This window comes from Dermochelys coriacea, chromosome 2 (genome assembly GCF_009764565.3).
Source record: "Dermochelys coriacea isolate rDerCor1 chromosome 2, rDerCor1.pri.v4, whole genome shotgun sequence".
NCBI lineage: Eukaryota > Metazoa > Chordata > Testudines > Dermochelyidae > Dermochelys > Dermochelys coriacea.
Genome location: NC_050069.1, coordinates 270,720,639 through 270,738,835, shown reverse-complemented (window position 1 = coordinate 270,738,835; position 18,197 = coordinate 270,720,639). Strand labels below are relative to the sequence as shown.

Genomic DNA, 18,197 nt, shown 5'->3' with positions numbered 1-18,197 from the left:
CTGGTAGAGATCACAGTAGAGAGGCAGGTGACAGCAAAGAAGCAGTGGCAGAGGCCGCAGTGGCCAGCGGTGGCGGAGTGAACGATGGCACAGAGCAGCCAATGGCAGAGCGAACAACAGTGGCAACGGGAGCAATAGCAGAGTAAACAGTGGCTGCAGCAGCTGAGACATTGCCCCCCCTCCGCAGGGTGGGAGCTGAACTCACGGGAACGCACCTCTGATCTCTGACGAAGGGCAGCAGCTGTGAGTGGAAGGAGAGGAGAGCAGGATGCTAAAGGAACATTTGTTTGCCAGCCATTCACACTGCAGGTGAGACACTGAGGTGAAGGTCACTGCACAATACACTCTGGGGTGGGTGTTTGCTCCTGGTCACAAGCTTTTGAATCGTAGTTGTGCTGGTTTCCCAAATTAACGCTGGGCTCCTGTTTCCTTTTTATTAAAAGTTTTCGTTGCTTTATGCAGACTTAGTGCTTACAAGAGGGGAAGTGTTGTCTCTCAGAGGTGCCCAAGAGTGGTGTGTAATTTTCCCAGATTACTGCCTGGGGGCTCGAGCCTTTTCTGTGTTCCTCTTGTTAGCAGGAACCTCTAGACATTGAACCAGGCCTGAAAGCGTGCACATAACTGTGCCTCGAAAAAGCTAAGGATTCTTCTTCAGCGAGGGCTCAATAACTAAGGGCCTGTAAGCAGCAACTCCCAAGCAGCCCTATATTCACTGCTGCACATTATGTGTTAAATTGTCCCTGGCACATCGCAATTGCCTGGGAGGGGGCAGACTGAAAGATGCAAGGAACATTCAGCCTTGCCTACCCTTGAGACATTATCACAAATCTCCAGATCATGGACTGATGTGATTACATGGGAACCTCAGCTTTCATGTTTTTAAAAATGTAAGTTTGTACCCTAATGGTTGCAGAGAGAGCTGGCTGAGAATCTTCTGTCAAAATGATTTTTCAACAGAAAACAAAGTTGTGGCAAAATCAAAATTTGCTATGTAAAATTTTGATTTTTGCAGAATTTTTTTCTTTTCCCATTGGGAAAACTGAACCATAACATTTTGTTTTAAGTCAATTCAATTTTAAACTACATCTGCCTGTAGTGGTTGGTGTTGTGTTCACAATACACATGCAAAGATGTTATGTTTTTATCTATTTCTTAGCATTCAATGTACACGATAAGCCAAAAGTAGAGAGAGAAAGCAGGTTGCTCCCTAAGGCAATGAGGCACAATTCACTTCACCTTGCTTTAAACTAGCGGTTGCAACTTGCATGATTTGCTAAGGAGCCCCCTCATAGCCTGCAAGCAGGACCAGGGAACCCCCCTGTTCTTAAAGTGACAGCTTGCAATTCCAACAGTCCTCAGCATACCACAGTTACATGCATAAACAGGGGAATCTCAAACAGGAGGTGAGTGGTTATTTTACCTCCCTATGTGACACTGGCACAGTTGCTGTTGGAATCTGGTGTCCAGGTCTGGTATCCACAATCCAAGAAGGATGTTGATACATTGGGGAGCATTCAAAAGAAGAGCCATGAGAGTGATTAAAGGATTAGAAAATGTGCCTTATAATGACAGACTCAAGGAATTCAATCTATTTAGTCAACTCGGAGAAGGTTAAGGGGTAACTTGGTCACAGTCTATAAGTACTTACATAACAAATATCTGACAATGGGCTCTTCAATCTGGCAGAGGAAGGCAGAACACCCTCCAATAGCTGGAAGTTGAAGCTAGACAAATTCGGACAGGAAATAAGGTTACATTGTTAACAGCGAGGGTAATTAACCAGCGGCTGCGGTGTTTGACCCTGACAAACACCCACCCCAGGATATGTTGGGCAGTGTCCTTTGCCTCTCCTTCTCGCCTTGCAGTGTGAAAGTCTGACAAACTCATGCTCCTTTAACAGCCACACACAGCAGCTGTCCTTGGTCCGCGAAGACCCAGAGTTCAGAAGCGTGTTTATGTGAGTTCAGCCCCCCCACCCCCGGGTGTCATCAGTAATGCCTCAGCTACTGCTGCCACCACCGTGTCTGGCTCACAGTTCCCACCATTCATACTGCTCCACTTCCCGCATGGCGCTGTTACTCATTCCCTTCACTGTAGGCTGCTGCTCCACCATTTTCCCTACTCCCACCTGCCTCTCTTCTGCAACGCTTCATCTTGAGTCCCACCTCCTAATCCAGCTCTCAGTGATTTCAGCACTTAGTGCAGACCCTCACTGCTAGTGCCGCCTCTTTCACTGAAACACTGCCCCATAGCAAGTCTAAGGCTCAGCACCTAGACCTCCTTAGCAGGGTTTGAGCTCTAGTGATCCTTTAACAAAACAGAAGATCCTCAACTGAGTCTAACCAGCTCTGTTTTTCAAACAGTGCAGAGGAAAAGGGCCACCTGCTGTCTAACTCTGTGACAGACACAACACAACCAGGTAGAAACACCTGTCCTCATCCTCTTTCACTCTCACTGTGATTTGGCATCTCTACTCCCTGCTTAGACAGTTCAGTTCCATTGAGGGCGATCCCCTCAATCAGGACAGGCTAAGCACAGTTCTGCTGCCCTGGGCTCATACAATCAGAATAACAACACTTCATCACTGCAGCACTCAGTGCTAAAGTGAATTGTAACCCAATCTCAGCCAAGATTGGTCACTTTGATGAAGCAGGTTTCAGAGTAGTAGCGTGTTAGTCTGTATCCTCAAAAAGAACGAGGAGTCCTTGTGGCACCTTAGAGACTAACACATTTATTTGGACATAAGCTTTCGTGGGATAGAACCAGTGGGTTCTATGAAAGCTTATGCCTGGTTCTAGCCCACGAAAGCTTATGCCCAAATAAATTGGTTAGTCTCTACACAAGTACTCCTGTTCTTTTTTTTTGATGAAGCAGTTCCCTCTGCTGAACATGATGTGTTCCTGAAGACTTTCCCCACAGCTCATCATTAGATGTCAGCAAAAAGAAAAGGAGGACTTGTGGCACCTTAGATACTAACACATTTATTTGAGCATAAGCTTTTGTGAGCTACAGCTCACTTCATCGGATGCATTCAGTGGAAAATACAGTGGGGAGATTTATATACACACACAGAGAACATGAAACAATGGGTATTACCAAACACACTATAAGGAGAGTGATCACTTAAGATGAGCTATTACCAGCAGGTAGGGAGGATGGGGGGAAGGAAGAAAACCTTTTGTGGTGATAATCAAGGTGGGCCATTTGCAGCAGTTGACAAGAACCGTCTGAGGAACAGTGGGGGATGGGGAGATGGAATAACATGGGGAATAGTTTTACTTTGTGTAATGACCCCTCCACTCCCAGCCTCTATTCAAGCCTAAGTTAATTGTATCCAGTTTGCAAATTAATTCCAATTCAGCAGTCTCTTGTTGGAGTCTGTTTTTGAAGGTTTTTTGTTGAAGGATAGCCACTCTTAGGTCTGTAATCGAGTGACCGGAGAGATTGAAGTGTTCTCCGACTGGTTTTTGAATGTTATAATTCTTGACGTTTGATTTCTGTCCATTTATTCTTTTACATAGAGAATGGCCAGTTTGACCAATGTACATGGCAGAGGGGCATTGCTGGCACATGATGGCATATATCACATTGGTAGATGCGCAGGTGAACGAGCCTCTGATAGTGTGGCTGATGTGATTAGGCCCTATGATGGTGTCCCCTGAATAGATATGTGAACAGAGTTGGCAACGGGCTTTGTTGCAAGGATAGGTTCCTGGGTTAGTGGTTCTGTTGTGTGGTGTGTGGTTGCTGGTGAGTATTTGCTTCAGGTTGGGGGGCTGTCTGTAAGCAAGGACTGGCCTGTCTCCCAAGATCTGTGAGAGTGATGGGTCATCCTTCAGGATAGGTTGTAGATCCTTGATGATGCGCTGGAGAGGTTTTAGTTGGGGGCTGAAGGTGATGGCTAGTGGCGTTCTGTTATTTTCTTTGTTGGGCCTGTCCTGTAGTAGGTGACTTCTGGGTACTCTTCTGGCTCTGTCAATCTGTTTCTTCACTTCAGCAGGTGGATATTGTAGTTGTAAGAATGCTTGATAGAGATCTTGTAGGTATTTGTCTCTGTCTGAGGGGTTGGAGCAAATGCGGTTGTATCGTAGAGCTTGGTTGTAGACAATGGATCGTGTGGTGTGATCTGGATGAAAACTGGAGGCATGTAGGTAGGAATAGCGGTCAGTAGGTTTCCGATATAGGGTGGTGTTTATGTGACCATCGCTTATTAGCACCATAGTGTCCAGGAAGTGGATCTCTTTGTGGATCTCTTGTCCAGGCTGAGGTTGATGGTGGGATGGAAATTGTTGAAATCATGGTGGAATTCCTCAAGGGCTTCTTTTCCATGGTCCAGATGATGATGTCATCAATGGCGCAAGTAGAGTAGGTGTCAGCAAGAGTCATTCCGACCCTACTGACATGTGTATATGGGAATTCCAGATGGCAGCTCTTCAAGGGGAAGTTTCCATTGACACATGGAGGGGACAAGCCCCTATAAACGTAGACAGGACATCTGGGGGGCTGTTACAGGAGTTACAGTCTAGGTGCTCTGGAACTGCTCTGAGAGAAGCCAGTCAGCACTCTGTTGCAGCATGACTCCCTTCTCTGCGCACCCTTACACCATAGCAAGAAACTTCTTCAGCTTCAGTGCTTCCTGGGTCTGACCTCGGAGCATTCAACACCCTTGTTCACCCCATGATCTCCCTGTAGAGATTCTACCTGGGTGGGACACCTGGGGATGCATTACATGCCCCTAAAGGGCCATGCACCCAACTTTGCAGTCAAGCCAGCATTGTTTATTAGTTGACAGGACACAGTGTAGAACAGAGCTTGCTAGCACAGAAATCAGGAACTTTCAGCAAAGTCCATCTTATGATGATCCAGGGCCTGGTGCTCTGGACTCCCTCTTCTGAGTCTCAAAACAGGAGACTGACCTCTTCCAACTGCTGGCCTCAGACCCCCTGTCGCCCTTCCTATCCTTTGTCTCTTTCTTTGGCAAAACCTGATTTCTTTGTTCCCCATACCTTGTGGGGGAGGGGAGGGCAGCTATCGGTTGCTAGATTACAGGGTGTTTGTCATTCTCTGTGCAGATGGTTCTCACACCTACCCTCTAGGGGTCTCTGATACTGAAGCAGTATGTAGGGGAAACTGAGGCACAGACACAGTATTCAGAGAAAACATTAAGAACATTCCCACTTCGTCACGGAGCAGATAAGCCAGGACACCATTTTTATCCCAGGCCTGTCTGCCCCTGAAACAGCTGTGAGGCTCTAAAATGAGACAGGTCTGGAGAGGTGACCCAGTGGTGAAATAACCATAGCCATCTACATGCTCCCTGAATCATCCAGTCACTGCAGGTGCCCGACTCTATCTTGGTTTTATCTGTTATCTCCAGATCCAGTTTGAATGAAGTGACACCAACATTATGCACCCACGATATTTCTGACTATTCCTGTAGATGAGTTTTACTACATTAGTCATTATCTGTGGACTCCGTCTTCCCAAAGTGCCCTGGGAATCAGATTCATTGAGATAGATCCCATCTGTGTCTAATGGAGACTATTCGCTAAAGCTCATTTGTCTAATGGGAAGGCAAGTTTAGGGGGAGATTTTAGATTTATTTATGTTTCTCCTACCTTTACTGTTGAAATGGAAGTCTCCTCGCTTGGATCACTCACAGCCCCGTCCGCACACACAGCTGACACTCGGAATCTGTAGGGGGTCTCAGGCCTCAGTCCATCAATGTTACAGAACTTGGTTTTCTCTCCTGTTCTTTGTTCTATCCATTTGTCTTTCCCTTCATGACTCATATCTCTGGACTCCTCTTTATATTCCACCTTATACTCGCTTATAATAACTCCTTCTCCAACCACAGTTGGACACTCCCAGGTGAGCTCAATGGCTGATGAATCTACAGTAATTTTTCCAGGCTTCCGAGGAGGGCTGGTAGGAAGAGTCTTCACAGGATCACTCATGTCGCTGCTCTCGCTGAGCCCTGGTTTGCTCACTGCAGCGTATCGGAATTGGTACTTGGTGTTTGCATGGAACCCCGTTACTGTGAATGTCACTTGTGTGTTGTTTACAGTCACAGCCATCCAGTCCTCCTGCCCTACAATTCTGTACTCTGCCCTGTAGCCGGATATCGCAGCCCTTCCATAGGCTGCTGGGTTAAATGTGAGCTGCACATGGTCATGTCTGATTCCATCAATCAGGGGAGGAAGAGGCTTTGATGGAGGCTCAAAGCTGGTGCTGATCAGCTCTCTGTTTTCATACAGATAAATGGAAGCGCCTGGATTGTCCTTGTCTGGAACAGAGGCCACAATGAACCGAGTCTCCCCGTTAGATTTGTTGACATAAGAAAAGTCAGAGAGAGACTTTACGGCTTGTCGTGCTTTTCTTCTTATCTCTTCGTCCTCAAACCATAGTTTGGATTTTGGCATATCACAGGCAGAACTGGCTAACGCTGGATCATGAGTTTTCTTCATAAATTGTCTCTTCAGCCAAAGGTTCAATTCTGATAAGTAGGATTCCTCATTGTGCAATGAAGTGAGTGTAAGAGACACAACAAAGTCATGCCTGGGGCTGAGAACTATACGTTGTAGCTCATTCCTGGAGGATATGACTTCCACCTCCCCTAGCTCAGCCAAGTAGGAATTGAGAAAATCCATTTCTTCTTGTTTCTTATCCAGAAATTCATTGAGTCGCTGGGTACCGAATGGCGATTGCTCCTTGTTGGTTAAAATGTCCACAAGGGCCTCTTCCTCTGCTCCACCGCCACGGATAGAGGGCAGGGTTCTTGCTAGCTCTTTTTGGAAGGTCTGTCTGTGCTGTTTACACAGATCTCTGAATTGCTGGATTTTCCTCTGGATCTCGAGGAAGGTTGTAGCCGTTCTGTCCTGCACCATGTCATTGCACCGGATGTCACACTCAGTCAGGTGCTCCAGGGCACTTTGAGCATCATAAACCAGCACCGAGCTGATCTCTCACACTAGCTGAGCAGCTCTGGGATCCAGCTTGCTCAGTGGTTACAGCCAGACTCTCACCTGCACAGCATTTTCACCAGCGACTCCAAGCTGCTTTGGGAGAGTGGAGTAAACTTCCAGGGCATCTTGGTAAGTAACTGGATTGTTCTCCAGAGCAAAATCACCATAAAATTTGCAACTGAAATTTTCATTTTTTTCTTCTGCCTTGTTCCCCTTTTCCCCAGACACCTCTGCTCCTCCAGAAACCTTTGGGATCTTTTCCACCATCAGTTTCATTTCCCCCTCTATCTCTCGCATACTCTTTGATGAAGAAACTTCTCGATCAAACACAAAGAAAGCCTGAGCCCCGTACATCACAGCTGTGACCACATGGGTGGCCGTGCCTTGGTCAAATACAGCAGGATAAGAGATGTTCTCGGTCCCCAAATGGCTCATAGTCAGGTGATCACAGGTTTGTCACTGAGTAGTGGAGAGCAACTCGAGCATGATTTTTTGATTTCTTTGTATTATTTAAAAATGCTGCAGATCCACCTACTTCCACCATCCCCCCCAGGAGACTGGCCTTCAGGGATCCAGACAGACTAAGAGCGGAGGATTTATCTTCAATGGAATCAGATGCAATGATCTGGAATTCAGTATTGTGCTTTGGCATTGTCTCCACGTCTTTCTTAAGAACCTCAATGCCCCATAAAGTGATACCTGGAAAATTCCACAAAGCACATAGTCAGTTATCAATGCAGAGGATAAGAAATTGTTGTAATTTCATTTAATAAGGTTGCCTTCTATTAAAGAGACACCATGAGCAAAAGAACACAGCACTGAGGGCTCAAATCAATGTGCTCTGTCATTTGACCCTCCACTGGAATCTCCATCTATCTATCTTGCTCTCTGTCTATAATGTGCTAGCTTTCCTGTTACCTCATTCTCTCCTCCTCCATTCCCATTTGTCTCACTTCATCACAATATAGATTTTAAGCTCTTTGCGGCAGGAGCTGCCACTTTATACTGTGTATACAGACACTGATTAGTAATGAGGCCATGATTCTGGATTGGTGCCCGTGGGGGCTACTGCCACACAAACAGTAATAATTAAGGCACTGATCATCATGGTCTCCATGTGTAAGTATAATATCATATCAGGATTAGCAAGAAGAGTTTAGCAATACCAGGTTCACCAGCCCCACCAGTTTGCAGAATAATAAGAGCATAAAAATGGCCATATTGGGTCAGACCAATGGTCCATCTAGCCCAGTATCCTGTCTTTTGTGCGCGTTTGAATGGGGGAAGTGTTGTGCTTGGATACATTGAGAGCAGTTTAAAGTTTGGGTAAGGTTTATTGAAAAAAGGTGATTGAGTACAGAGACCTGATGGTAAAGGGCAGATTATTAAAGAAAAGAAGGCTGTTTTGGGACTAAATAAAGAAGTGTATCTTTTCAAGGGTTTATTCCTTTACAAGCCTTTCACCTCTCTTTGTTAAAAAGTGGAGAAAGAAACAAGCTTCTTCTCTCTGATCCAGGGGTTAAGAAAATAAGGGAAATATACACTGTCTGTTACTAAAAACCTGGGGTAATTCTGCCTGCTCTATTTTATTGAAATACCTCTGTAAATAAAGGGCTGTGTCTTTTCAAGTCAATATAAAGCAGAGCTTTATTCCATTATAAAATTTAATGTAACTAACTTGTGTTTTGTTAAAAAGCAGATTAAAAAAGCAGCCTTCTTCTTTCTAATCACAGCTATCAGCTGCAAAAGCCTGTTTTATATTGGGCTTACTAAAAAATATAACCAGTGCTAGCCTAAAACCTAGGAAAAAACTTTTAAAAATTGTTTGGTACTAAAAGCTTAGGCTTTTAACTTTTATGAAAAAAGCCCCTTCTAAAAAACTACATGGTGGGTCAAATACTGGGGGTCTGTTTCTTTAGATAAGCATAAGGCCGTTAAAAGTGGGGCGGGATCTTGGGCCTATAAAATTGGTTCAGGAAAATAAACTCTATAACATCGGGGTAGAACAACCTCTGATTGTCCCAATCCAAAGGCGGGGATAACAAGTCTAAAAGTTTCTGCTTGTATAGTTGCCTCATTTTACAGAAAGACAGGCAAGGTAAAAATCTCTCTCTCTCTCTTTGATTCAACCATGTGCTTTCTATTTTCCCTGTTCTTTCTTTAAACCTCCCCTGTTACTAAATGCTTTTTTTATTCACTTTTTTATCATGTGCTTAGTAAATTGCCTTTTTAATCCTATTTTTATAGCTTTTAATGTAAGGTAAAGTTCCTCTCGCTCTCTTTGATTCAACCATGTGCTCTCTGTTTTTCCCCTTTTCTTGCCCTGTTTTTTAGGAAAGGTAAAGATCTCTTTCTCTCTCCAATTCAGCCATGTGCTCTCTATTTTTCTCCTATTACTGAATGCTTTTTTATTGACTTTTTTATTATGTGCTTACTAAATTCCCTTTTCTTGCCCTGTTTTTTAACCTTTCTTTTTTTCTTAACCTATCCTGATACTGAATGTTTTTTTTATTCACTCTTTTTTATCATGTGCTTACTAAACTGCCTTTTTAAACCTAGCTTTTAATGATTTTTTAGCCAGTTTTTGGCCATGTGCTTACTCAACAGGTTTTGCCTTGGTTTTTAATATTGTTTAATGCTTTTTATTCACTTTTTTATCAGGTGCTTCCTAAATTTCCTTTTTAATCCTGTTTTTATAGCTTTTAATGTAAGGTAAAGATCCTCTCTAAATCTTGAGACTACAGGATTGGTTCCACAAGTGCATTCTGTGACCTAGCTGTAAAACAACCCCTGATTGGTCCACCAAAAGGAGGGGCTAGCTCCCAGGAGCGCTGCCCAAACCAGCTATCGTTTCACTACCGACAGTTGGTGGGGGAGGATGTTTCGCTCTGCATGTGTTCAGTAACGCAAGCACTCTATTCTTTACCATTGGCTCTCCTTATTCAATCACCTTTTTTCAATAAGCCTTACCCAAACTTTCCTTTTCATCAACCCTAAACTTCTCTCACTCTAGTCTCTCAATGTATCAAATTTTCTATTCTTTTATAGCATACCTTTACCAGCCTTCTTTTCTTTAATAATCTGCCCTTTACCTTCAGCTCTCCGTACTCAATCACCTTTTTTCAATAAACCTTACCCAAACTTTAAAGTGCTCTCAATGTATCCAAGCACAACACTTCCCCCATTCAAATGCGCACAAAATTTTTTTTCAAAATGGCCGACGGCGCCAAACTTCAGCACCAATGGAAACGGGGTGCGAAGGCGGGACAAAAGCCCCAAATGGGGCGTGGAAACCTGTCAAAAATGCATGGTGATGAGTACTATCGAGGTTATACTACTGGTGAGGCATGATTTCCCTTTACAAAAAACTTGTTGACTCTTCCTCAACAAATCATGTTCATCTATGTGTCTGATAATTCTTTTCTTTACTATAGTTTCAAATAATTTGCCCAGTATTGAAGTTAGGCTTACAGGCCTGATTTTGCTGGGGTCACCTCTGGAGCCTTTTTTAAAAATTGGCATCACATTAGCTACCCTCCAGTCATCTGGTACAGAATCTGATTTAAATGGTAGGTTCCATACCACCGTTAGCAGTTCTGCAATTTCACATTTGAGTTCCTTCAGAACTCTCGGGTGAATACCATCTGGTCCTGGTGACTTATTGCTGTTTAGTTTATCAATTTGTTACAAAACCTCCTCTAATGACACCTCAATCTGGGACATTTCCTCAGATTTATCACCTAAAAAGAATGGCTCAAGTTTGGGAATCTCCCTCACATCCTCAGCCGTGAAGACTGATGCAAAGAATTCATTTCATTTCTCCGCAATGGCCTTAACTTCCTTGAGTGCTCCTGTAGCATCTCAATTGTCCAGTGGCCCCTCTGGTTGGTTTAGCAGGCTTCCTGCTTCTGATGTACATAAAAAAAGTTGCTGTTACTTTTGGAGTCTTTGGCTAACTGTTCCTCAAATTCTTTCTTAGCCTTCCTAATTGTATTTTTATACTTCGCTGGCCAGAGTTTATGCTCCTTTCTATTTTCCTCATTAGGATTTAACTTCCACTTTTTAAAGGAAGCCTTTTTGCCTCTAACCGCTTCTCTTCTTTGTTGTTTAGCCACGGTGGCTCTTTTTTGGTTCTCTTACTATGTTTTTTAATTTGGGGAGTACATTTTAAGTTGAGCCTCTATTATGGTGTCTTTAAAAAGTTTCCACGCAGCTTGCAGGGATTTCACTTTTGGTGCTGTACCTTTTCATTTCTGTTTAACTAACCTTCTCATTTTTGTATAGCTCCCCTGTGATAAATGAAATGGGGGGTAGCTCCCTTTTATGGACCCAGCCAGCCAGTTAGCTATAAAATCCCTCTTAGTAGCTGTTCTCTACTTGCTTTACCTGTAAAGGGTTAAAAGAAGTGAGTGGGTACCTGGCCAGGAGAGCCAATGGGAAGGCTAGAACTTTTTAAAATTGAAACAAGACTTCCCTTTTGCCTGTCTGCGGTTGTTGTCCAGGAGCGAGGGGACAGGGAGCAGCTATGCTGTAAGAAGCTTGGGGCCAGGTATGAAAAAATCATCAGGATCATACCTAGAAGCTACTCATTTAAAACCCCACATATGTAAGTGTCACGGAGTCCCCGGGCGATGCTCTGGAACTGCTCCCCATGAAGCCAGTCAGGACTCTGGGGAAGTCTCCTTTCTGGGAGCAGCCTGTCGTCAGGACACACAGCTCACACAACTTCCACCTTCCTGGGTCTGACCTCGGAGCATTCAGCATCCTCTGCCCCTCCGTGCGCTTCCCACAGCTAGTCCGCCCAGGCGGGGTCCTGGGGAAGCCAGAGGGTCCTGCCCCCCAACTCCGCAGTCAGACGGGACTCTCAGCCAGCCAGTAAAACAGAAGGGTTATTAGACGACTGGAACATGGTTTAAAACAGAGCTTGTAGGTACAGAGAACAGGACCCCTCAGCTGGATCCATTTTGGGGGGCAGTGAGCCAGACAACCACATCTGCACTTCACTCCATGTCCCCAGCCAGCCCCAAACTGAAACTCTCTCCAGCCCCTCCTCCCCTGGGCTTTGTCCCTTTCCCAGGCCAGGAGGTCACCTGATTCTTTTGTTCTCTTTAGCTCTCACCTTGCAGAGGGGAAGGGCCAGGCCATCAGTGGGGTGTTGGCCATTCTCTGTGTCCAGACCCCTGCACATACCTGCCCTCTAGGGCTCTGCAACGATCATACACCCTTATCCCACCCCCTAGATACTTAAGAACTTCATAGGGGAAACTGAGGCACCCCCACACTATTCAGAGAAAACATTAAGAACAGTCCCGCTTCGTCACAGTAAGTAAATCATGAAATGTCTGGGAAGATGCAATTAGGTTTATCCCTTTTATTTCTTTATGGCTTGTGGACTCCTCTGTGCTAACCCCAAGTGCTTTTCTTTTGCTTGTAACCTTTAAGCTGGACCTTAAGAAAGATATTTTTGGCGCTTAATTCTTGTATTTGCTCTTTTAAAATCTAGCAATAGCCTGAGTTTCCATATGTATTTTCTTTCTTTGGTTTTTAATAAAATTTACCTTTTTTAGAACAGGATTGGATTTTTGTGTCCTAAGAGGTTTGTACACATGTTGTTTAATTAGCTGGTGGCGACAGCTGATTTCTTTTGTTTTCTCTTTTCAGCTCTTCCCTGGGTACCCCACAGGGAGGAATTCCCAAGTGCACCTTTCTGGGTTCTCAAAGGGGCTTTTACACTTGGGTGGTGGCAGCATCTACCCATCCAAAGTCAGAGAAAAGCTGTAACCTTGGGAGTTTAATACAAGCCTGGAGTGGCCAGTATTAATTTTTAGAGTCCTTGCAGGCTCCCACCTTCTGCACTTGAAGTGCCAGAGTGGGGAATCAGCCTTGACATCCCCTTTCTGAAATTAAATGCTACAGTGCTGGGCTGCTGTACTGTTCCCTCTCCCCTCCCCCTCCCCAAAGATGTTAAATTTTATTATGTTATGGTCACTATTACCAAGCAGTCCAGCTATATTCACCTCTTGGACCAGATCCTGTGCTCCACTTAGGACTAAATCAAAAACTGCCTCTCCTCTGGTGGGTTCCAGGACTAGCCACTCCAAGAAGCAGTCATTTAAGGTGTCAAGAAACTTTATCTCTGCATCCTGTTCTGAGGTGACATGTACCCAGTCAGTATGGGGATAGTTGAAATCCCCCATTATTATTGAGTTTTTAATTTTAATAGCCTCTCTAATCTCCATGAGGATTTCACAGTCACTATCACCATCCTGGTCAGGCGGTCGGTAGTATATCCCTACTACTATATTCTTATTATTCAAGCATGGAATTTCTGTCCATAGTGATTCTATGGTTCAGTTTGGTTTGGTTTAAGATTTTTCCTTCATTTGACTCTATGCTTTCTTTCAAATATAGTGCCATTCCCCCACCACTATGACCTGTTCTGTCCTTCTGATATATTTTGTACCCTGGTATTACTGTGTCCCATTGATTATCCTCATTCCACTCATTATCCCCATTTCTGTGATGCCTATTTTATCCATATTCTCATTTAATACAAGGCACTCTAGTTCACCCATCTTATAATTTAGACTTCTAGCATTGGTATGTAATCACATTTAAAAAAGTCACTTTTTAGCTGTTTCTCATCAGATTCTACCCGTATTTTATAATCTTCCATCCTCCCCTCCTTATTAGGACATAGAGAATCCCGATTAATAGATTCTCTCCTAAGGGATGTGTCATAAACATACAGCTAAGGGTAGCCTTAAATCCCACCTTTACCTGTAGGGGGTTAAGAAGCTCAAATAACCTGGTTGGCACATGACCAAAAGGACCAATAAGGAAAAAAATACTTTCAAATATGTGAGGGAGGTTTTCTTTGTGCTCTCTTTGTTATTCTCTCTGGGACAGAGAGGGACCAGGGCAGGAAAAACCATTGCCTAAAACCCTACCTGAAATAAGCATCTAGGATTACAAAAATTGTAAAGCTTCAGAGGGGTAGCCGTGTTAGTCTGGATCTGTAAAAGCAGCAGAGTCCTGTGGCATCTTATATACTAACAGACGTATTGGAGCATGAGCTTTTGTGGGTGAATACCTACATTGTCTGATGCATGGAGTCATGCATCCGACGAAGTGGGTATTCACCCACGAAAGCTCATGCTCCAATACGTTTGTTAAAAATTGTAAGTAAAGGCAAGGAAATGCATTAGGTTATCTTTTGTTTTAGCTTGTGAATTTTCCCTATGCTAAGAGGGAGTTTTATTCATGTTTTTGTAACTTTGAAGCTAAGCCTAGAGGAGAATTCTCTGTGTTTTAAATCTTTTTATTTGCCCTGTGAAGTTACCTTCCATCCTGATGTTGCAGGTGTGATTCTTTTACTTTTTTTTAAATAAAATTCTTCTTTTAAGAACCTGATTGATTTTCAGTGTCCTAAAGACCCAGGGGTAAGATCTGTGCTTACTTTGTAACCAATTGGTTAGTATATTATTCTCAAGCTTCCCCAGGAAAGAGGGTGAAGGGGCTTGGAGGGATATTTTGGGGGAGATAGGCCTCCAAGTGGCCCCTCCCTGAATGTTTGTTTAAATCACTTGGTGGTGGCATCCAAGGACAAGGAAAGGAATTTGTGCCTTGGGGAAGTTTTTAACCTAAGCTGGTGGAATATAAGGTTGGGGGGTCTTTCATGTGGGTCCCCACATCTGTATCTCAGAGTGTGGAGGGAACCCTGACAGGATGTCTCTGTCCGAACCATGTGTCGGCTTCCCCAGCCCTTTTAGAAACTGATCTATGACCTTTTTAATTTTAAGTGCCAACAATCTGGTTCCATTTTAGTTTAGGTGGAGCCCATCCTTCCTGTATAGGCTCCCCCTTTTCCAAAAGGTTTCCTATTTCCTAATAAATCTAAACCCCTCATCTCTACACCATCATCTCATCATGCATTGAGTCCCTGAAGTTCTGCCTGTCTAATTGGCCCTGCGTGTGCTACTGTGGAGGTCCTGGACTTCAATCTCTTACCTAGCAACCTAAATGTGGCTTTCAGGACCTCTCTCCTGTCCTTCCCTATGTCATTGGTACCTACATGTACCATGACCACTGGCTCCTCCCCAGCACTACTCATGAGCCTATCTAGATACCTCAAGAGATTCGCAACCTTCTCACCAGGCAGGCAAGTCACTATGCAGTTCTCCATGTCATCACAAACCCAGCTATCTGTATTTCTAATGATCGAATCCCCATTACTATTATCTGTCTCTTCCTAATAGCTGGAATTCCCTTCTCCGGAGAGGTATCCTCAGTATGAGAGGATACCACAACCTCATGTGGTAGGAGGGTCCCAACTATGGGATTGTTTCTCTCTGCTCCAGTTAGATGCTTTCCTTCCCTGAGGCTTTCATCCTCCTGAACAGCACAGAGGCTGTCAGACCAGAGGTGGGACCATTCTACTGTTTACCAGAAAGTCTCATCTATGCACCTCTCTGTCTCCCTTAGCTCCTCCAGTTCAACCACTCTGGTCTCCAAAGCCCATACATGATCTCTGAGGGCCAGGAGCTCCTTGCACTGAATGCACACATACACCACCTACCCATGGGGCAAGTAATCATACATGCTGCATTGGGTGCAATAAACTGGATAGCCCCCACTCTGTTGCTGAATTTCTGCCTGCATTGTCTTTTTACTCCTGCAGCTCGTTCCTTTATTGTTGTTTTGTTTTTATCGGTGAACATTTATTGCCTTTTAGTTTAAAAAATGTTAATGAAGGGTATCTAGTCCCCCGCACTCCCACTCGCAAAACTCCCCTGTTAGCTGCTCCTGATCGCTAGCTCCTCACATCACTTAGGAGTAGACTTTTTAATCCCTGGTCTCCCTGAGTAGCCCCGCCCCCTGGTTAAGGGTTGATGTGTGCTAGAATTGCTTGGGAATCAAAACCTCGTTAAGAAGCTCTGAGCCTTGCCTAGCAGGCCATTAGCCTCAGCACATGGTCCCCAAACAAACAGAGCACACTATATACTTCAGTCAAGCAACAAGCATACCTCAAGTACAAACACACACGCTAAAGGGTTAAAAGAGACTAAGGATCATCTAATCTAGCCCCCTGCCAAGATGTAGGATTTGTTGTGTCTGAACTATCCAAAACAGATGGCTATCCAGCCTTTTTGCAAATCAAAGTTAGTCTATAATTCCCCAGCTCCTCTTTGTTCCCCTTTTTAAAAATAGTACTATGCTTGCCCTTCTCCAGTCCTCTGGTACCTCACTCATCCTCAGTGAGTTCTGTTCTCATTGCTAACAGTCCCAAGAATGCTTTGGCTAGTTCCTTAAGTATCCTAGGATGAATGTCATCGGGCCCTGCTGACCTCAATACATCTACCTTATCTAAATATTCCTTTAACCTGTTCTTTCCCTATTTTGGCTTGCATTCCTTCCCTCTTGTTGTTTACATTAATTGTATTGAGTATCTGGTCATCATTAACCTTTTCAGTGAAGGCTGAAGTAAAATAGGCATTAAACATCTCAGTCTTCTTGATGTCATCAGTTATCAGCTCTCCTTCCCTGTTACGCAGTGAACTTACACTTTCCTTCATCATCCTCTTGCTCCTAATGTATTAAAAGAACCTCTTCTTATTGTCTATTATGACACTTCCTGGTGTAACTTATTTTGTACCTTAGCCTTTTTGATTGTGTTCCTACATGCTTAGCAAACTGTCCATGTTTCCCCTTTTTGTAGGATTGCTTTTTGATTTTCAGGTCATTAAAGTTCTTGATGGAGCCATATTGGCCTCTTGCTATTCTTTTTCCTATGTTAATCAGAATCAAATAGAAAATGGCTGTTCCCTTTGTGACTTCCTCCACCTTCTCAAACAAAAAGTTGTCCCCAATACATGCCAAGAACTTATTTGATATTTTATGTTTTGCCGTAGGAGTTTTCCAGCACATGTCTGGGTAGCAAAATTCTCCATTACTACCAGGTCTTGTGTTTTGAATGTTTGTTATTTGTTTTAGAAATGCCTCATCCACCTCCTTCTCCTCCTTATTTAATGGTCTACAGCAGACCCATATCATGACATCACCTCAGTTTATTTCCCTTTTTATCTTCCCCCAGAGACTTTCAACTGGTCTGCATCTCACCTCCTTCTGGACCTCAGAACAAGTGTATATATTCTTGATGTATAATGCAACCCTACCTCCCTTTTTTTCCCCTGCCTGTCCTTCCTCAACATGCAATACCTTTCTATACCAATATTCGAATCATGAGATTTATCCCACCAAGTTGTGTGATACCAATTAAGTCCTGGCTATTAGCCAGGATGGGTAAGGTATGGTGTCCCTAGCCTCTGTTTGTCAGAGAGGGATGATGGATGGCAGGAGAGGGATCACTTGATCATTGCCTGTTGGGTTCACTCACTCCAGGGCACCTGGCATTGGCCACTGTCGGTAGATAGGATACTGGGCTGTATGGACCTTTGGTCTGACCCCGTATGGCCATTCTTATGTTCATGTTGTGTTTTATCACATTCCCAGAATGTGAGCTCTCCAGGGCAGGGAGTCTCTATTCACTGCATACTTGTAGAGCATCTAACACATTAAGTCCTGGTCCTTCCCTGGAGCCTATAAGCCTTACTGCACTACAGATATTAAATACATTTCCCATGCAACATCTCATCCCAGGGCAATTTTTTTCTGGGAAGTTTGTTACCAAACAGAAAAAAAATTATAGTTTCTGAACATTGTACCTGAAGTTCTTTTATAAAAAAAATCCCAACTTCTTTGCTTCATTTTTTGGCCTAAATTGGCTTGGCTAAGACTCTCCAAATTTGTTTTGTTGGTCTTGTTCAGGAGAACTACTTATTGGTTTGGAGGGGTAGGGGGAATTAGAAATAGAGAATAATAATATTATGATAATCTAAGATTAGAATAGTTTTATAATATAATAAAATCCAAACTAAACTAGGCAGGGAAGGGGTTGACTACCTAGGCACTTCTATGACCTTACACTCTAATATATTTATTCTCACAACACCCCTGTAAGGTGGAGAAGTATCATTATTCCATTTTTACAGGTGGAGACCTGAGGCCCAGAAAGATTAAGTGACTAACCCAAAGTCACACATGTCTCCTGAGATCCTGAGCAGCTCCCTCCTGGACCATCTTTCCTCTCAAACTTAGTACCCATTACAGCAAGAATAGAGAGCACAAGAAGACTGTGGAAGAGATTATGGAAATGTTATATTTCCTGACACC

At 43.8% G+C, this 18,197-nt stretch overlaps 2 protein-coding genes across 2 annotated transcripts in view; one reads left to right on the top strand and one right to left on the bottom strand.

Moving 5' to 3' along the window:
• LOC119850710 overlaps positions 1–18,197 on the top strand; it is an 829,101-nt gene that overhangs the window by 516,110 nt on the left and 294,794 nt on the right. The gene's annotated exons all lie outside the window — the stretch shown is intronic.
• LOC119850712 overlaps positions 1–18,197 on the bottom strand; it is a 45,308-nt gene that overhangs the window by 23,346 nt on the left and 3,765 nt on the right. Inside the window, 2 exon segments of the mRNA XM_043507074.1 lie at positions 5,619–7,416; positions 7,418–7,664. Of these exon segments, the coding sequence (XP_043363009.1) occupies positions 5,619–7,416; positions 7,418–7,664 (2,045 nt within the window).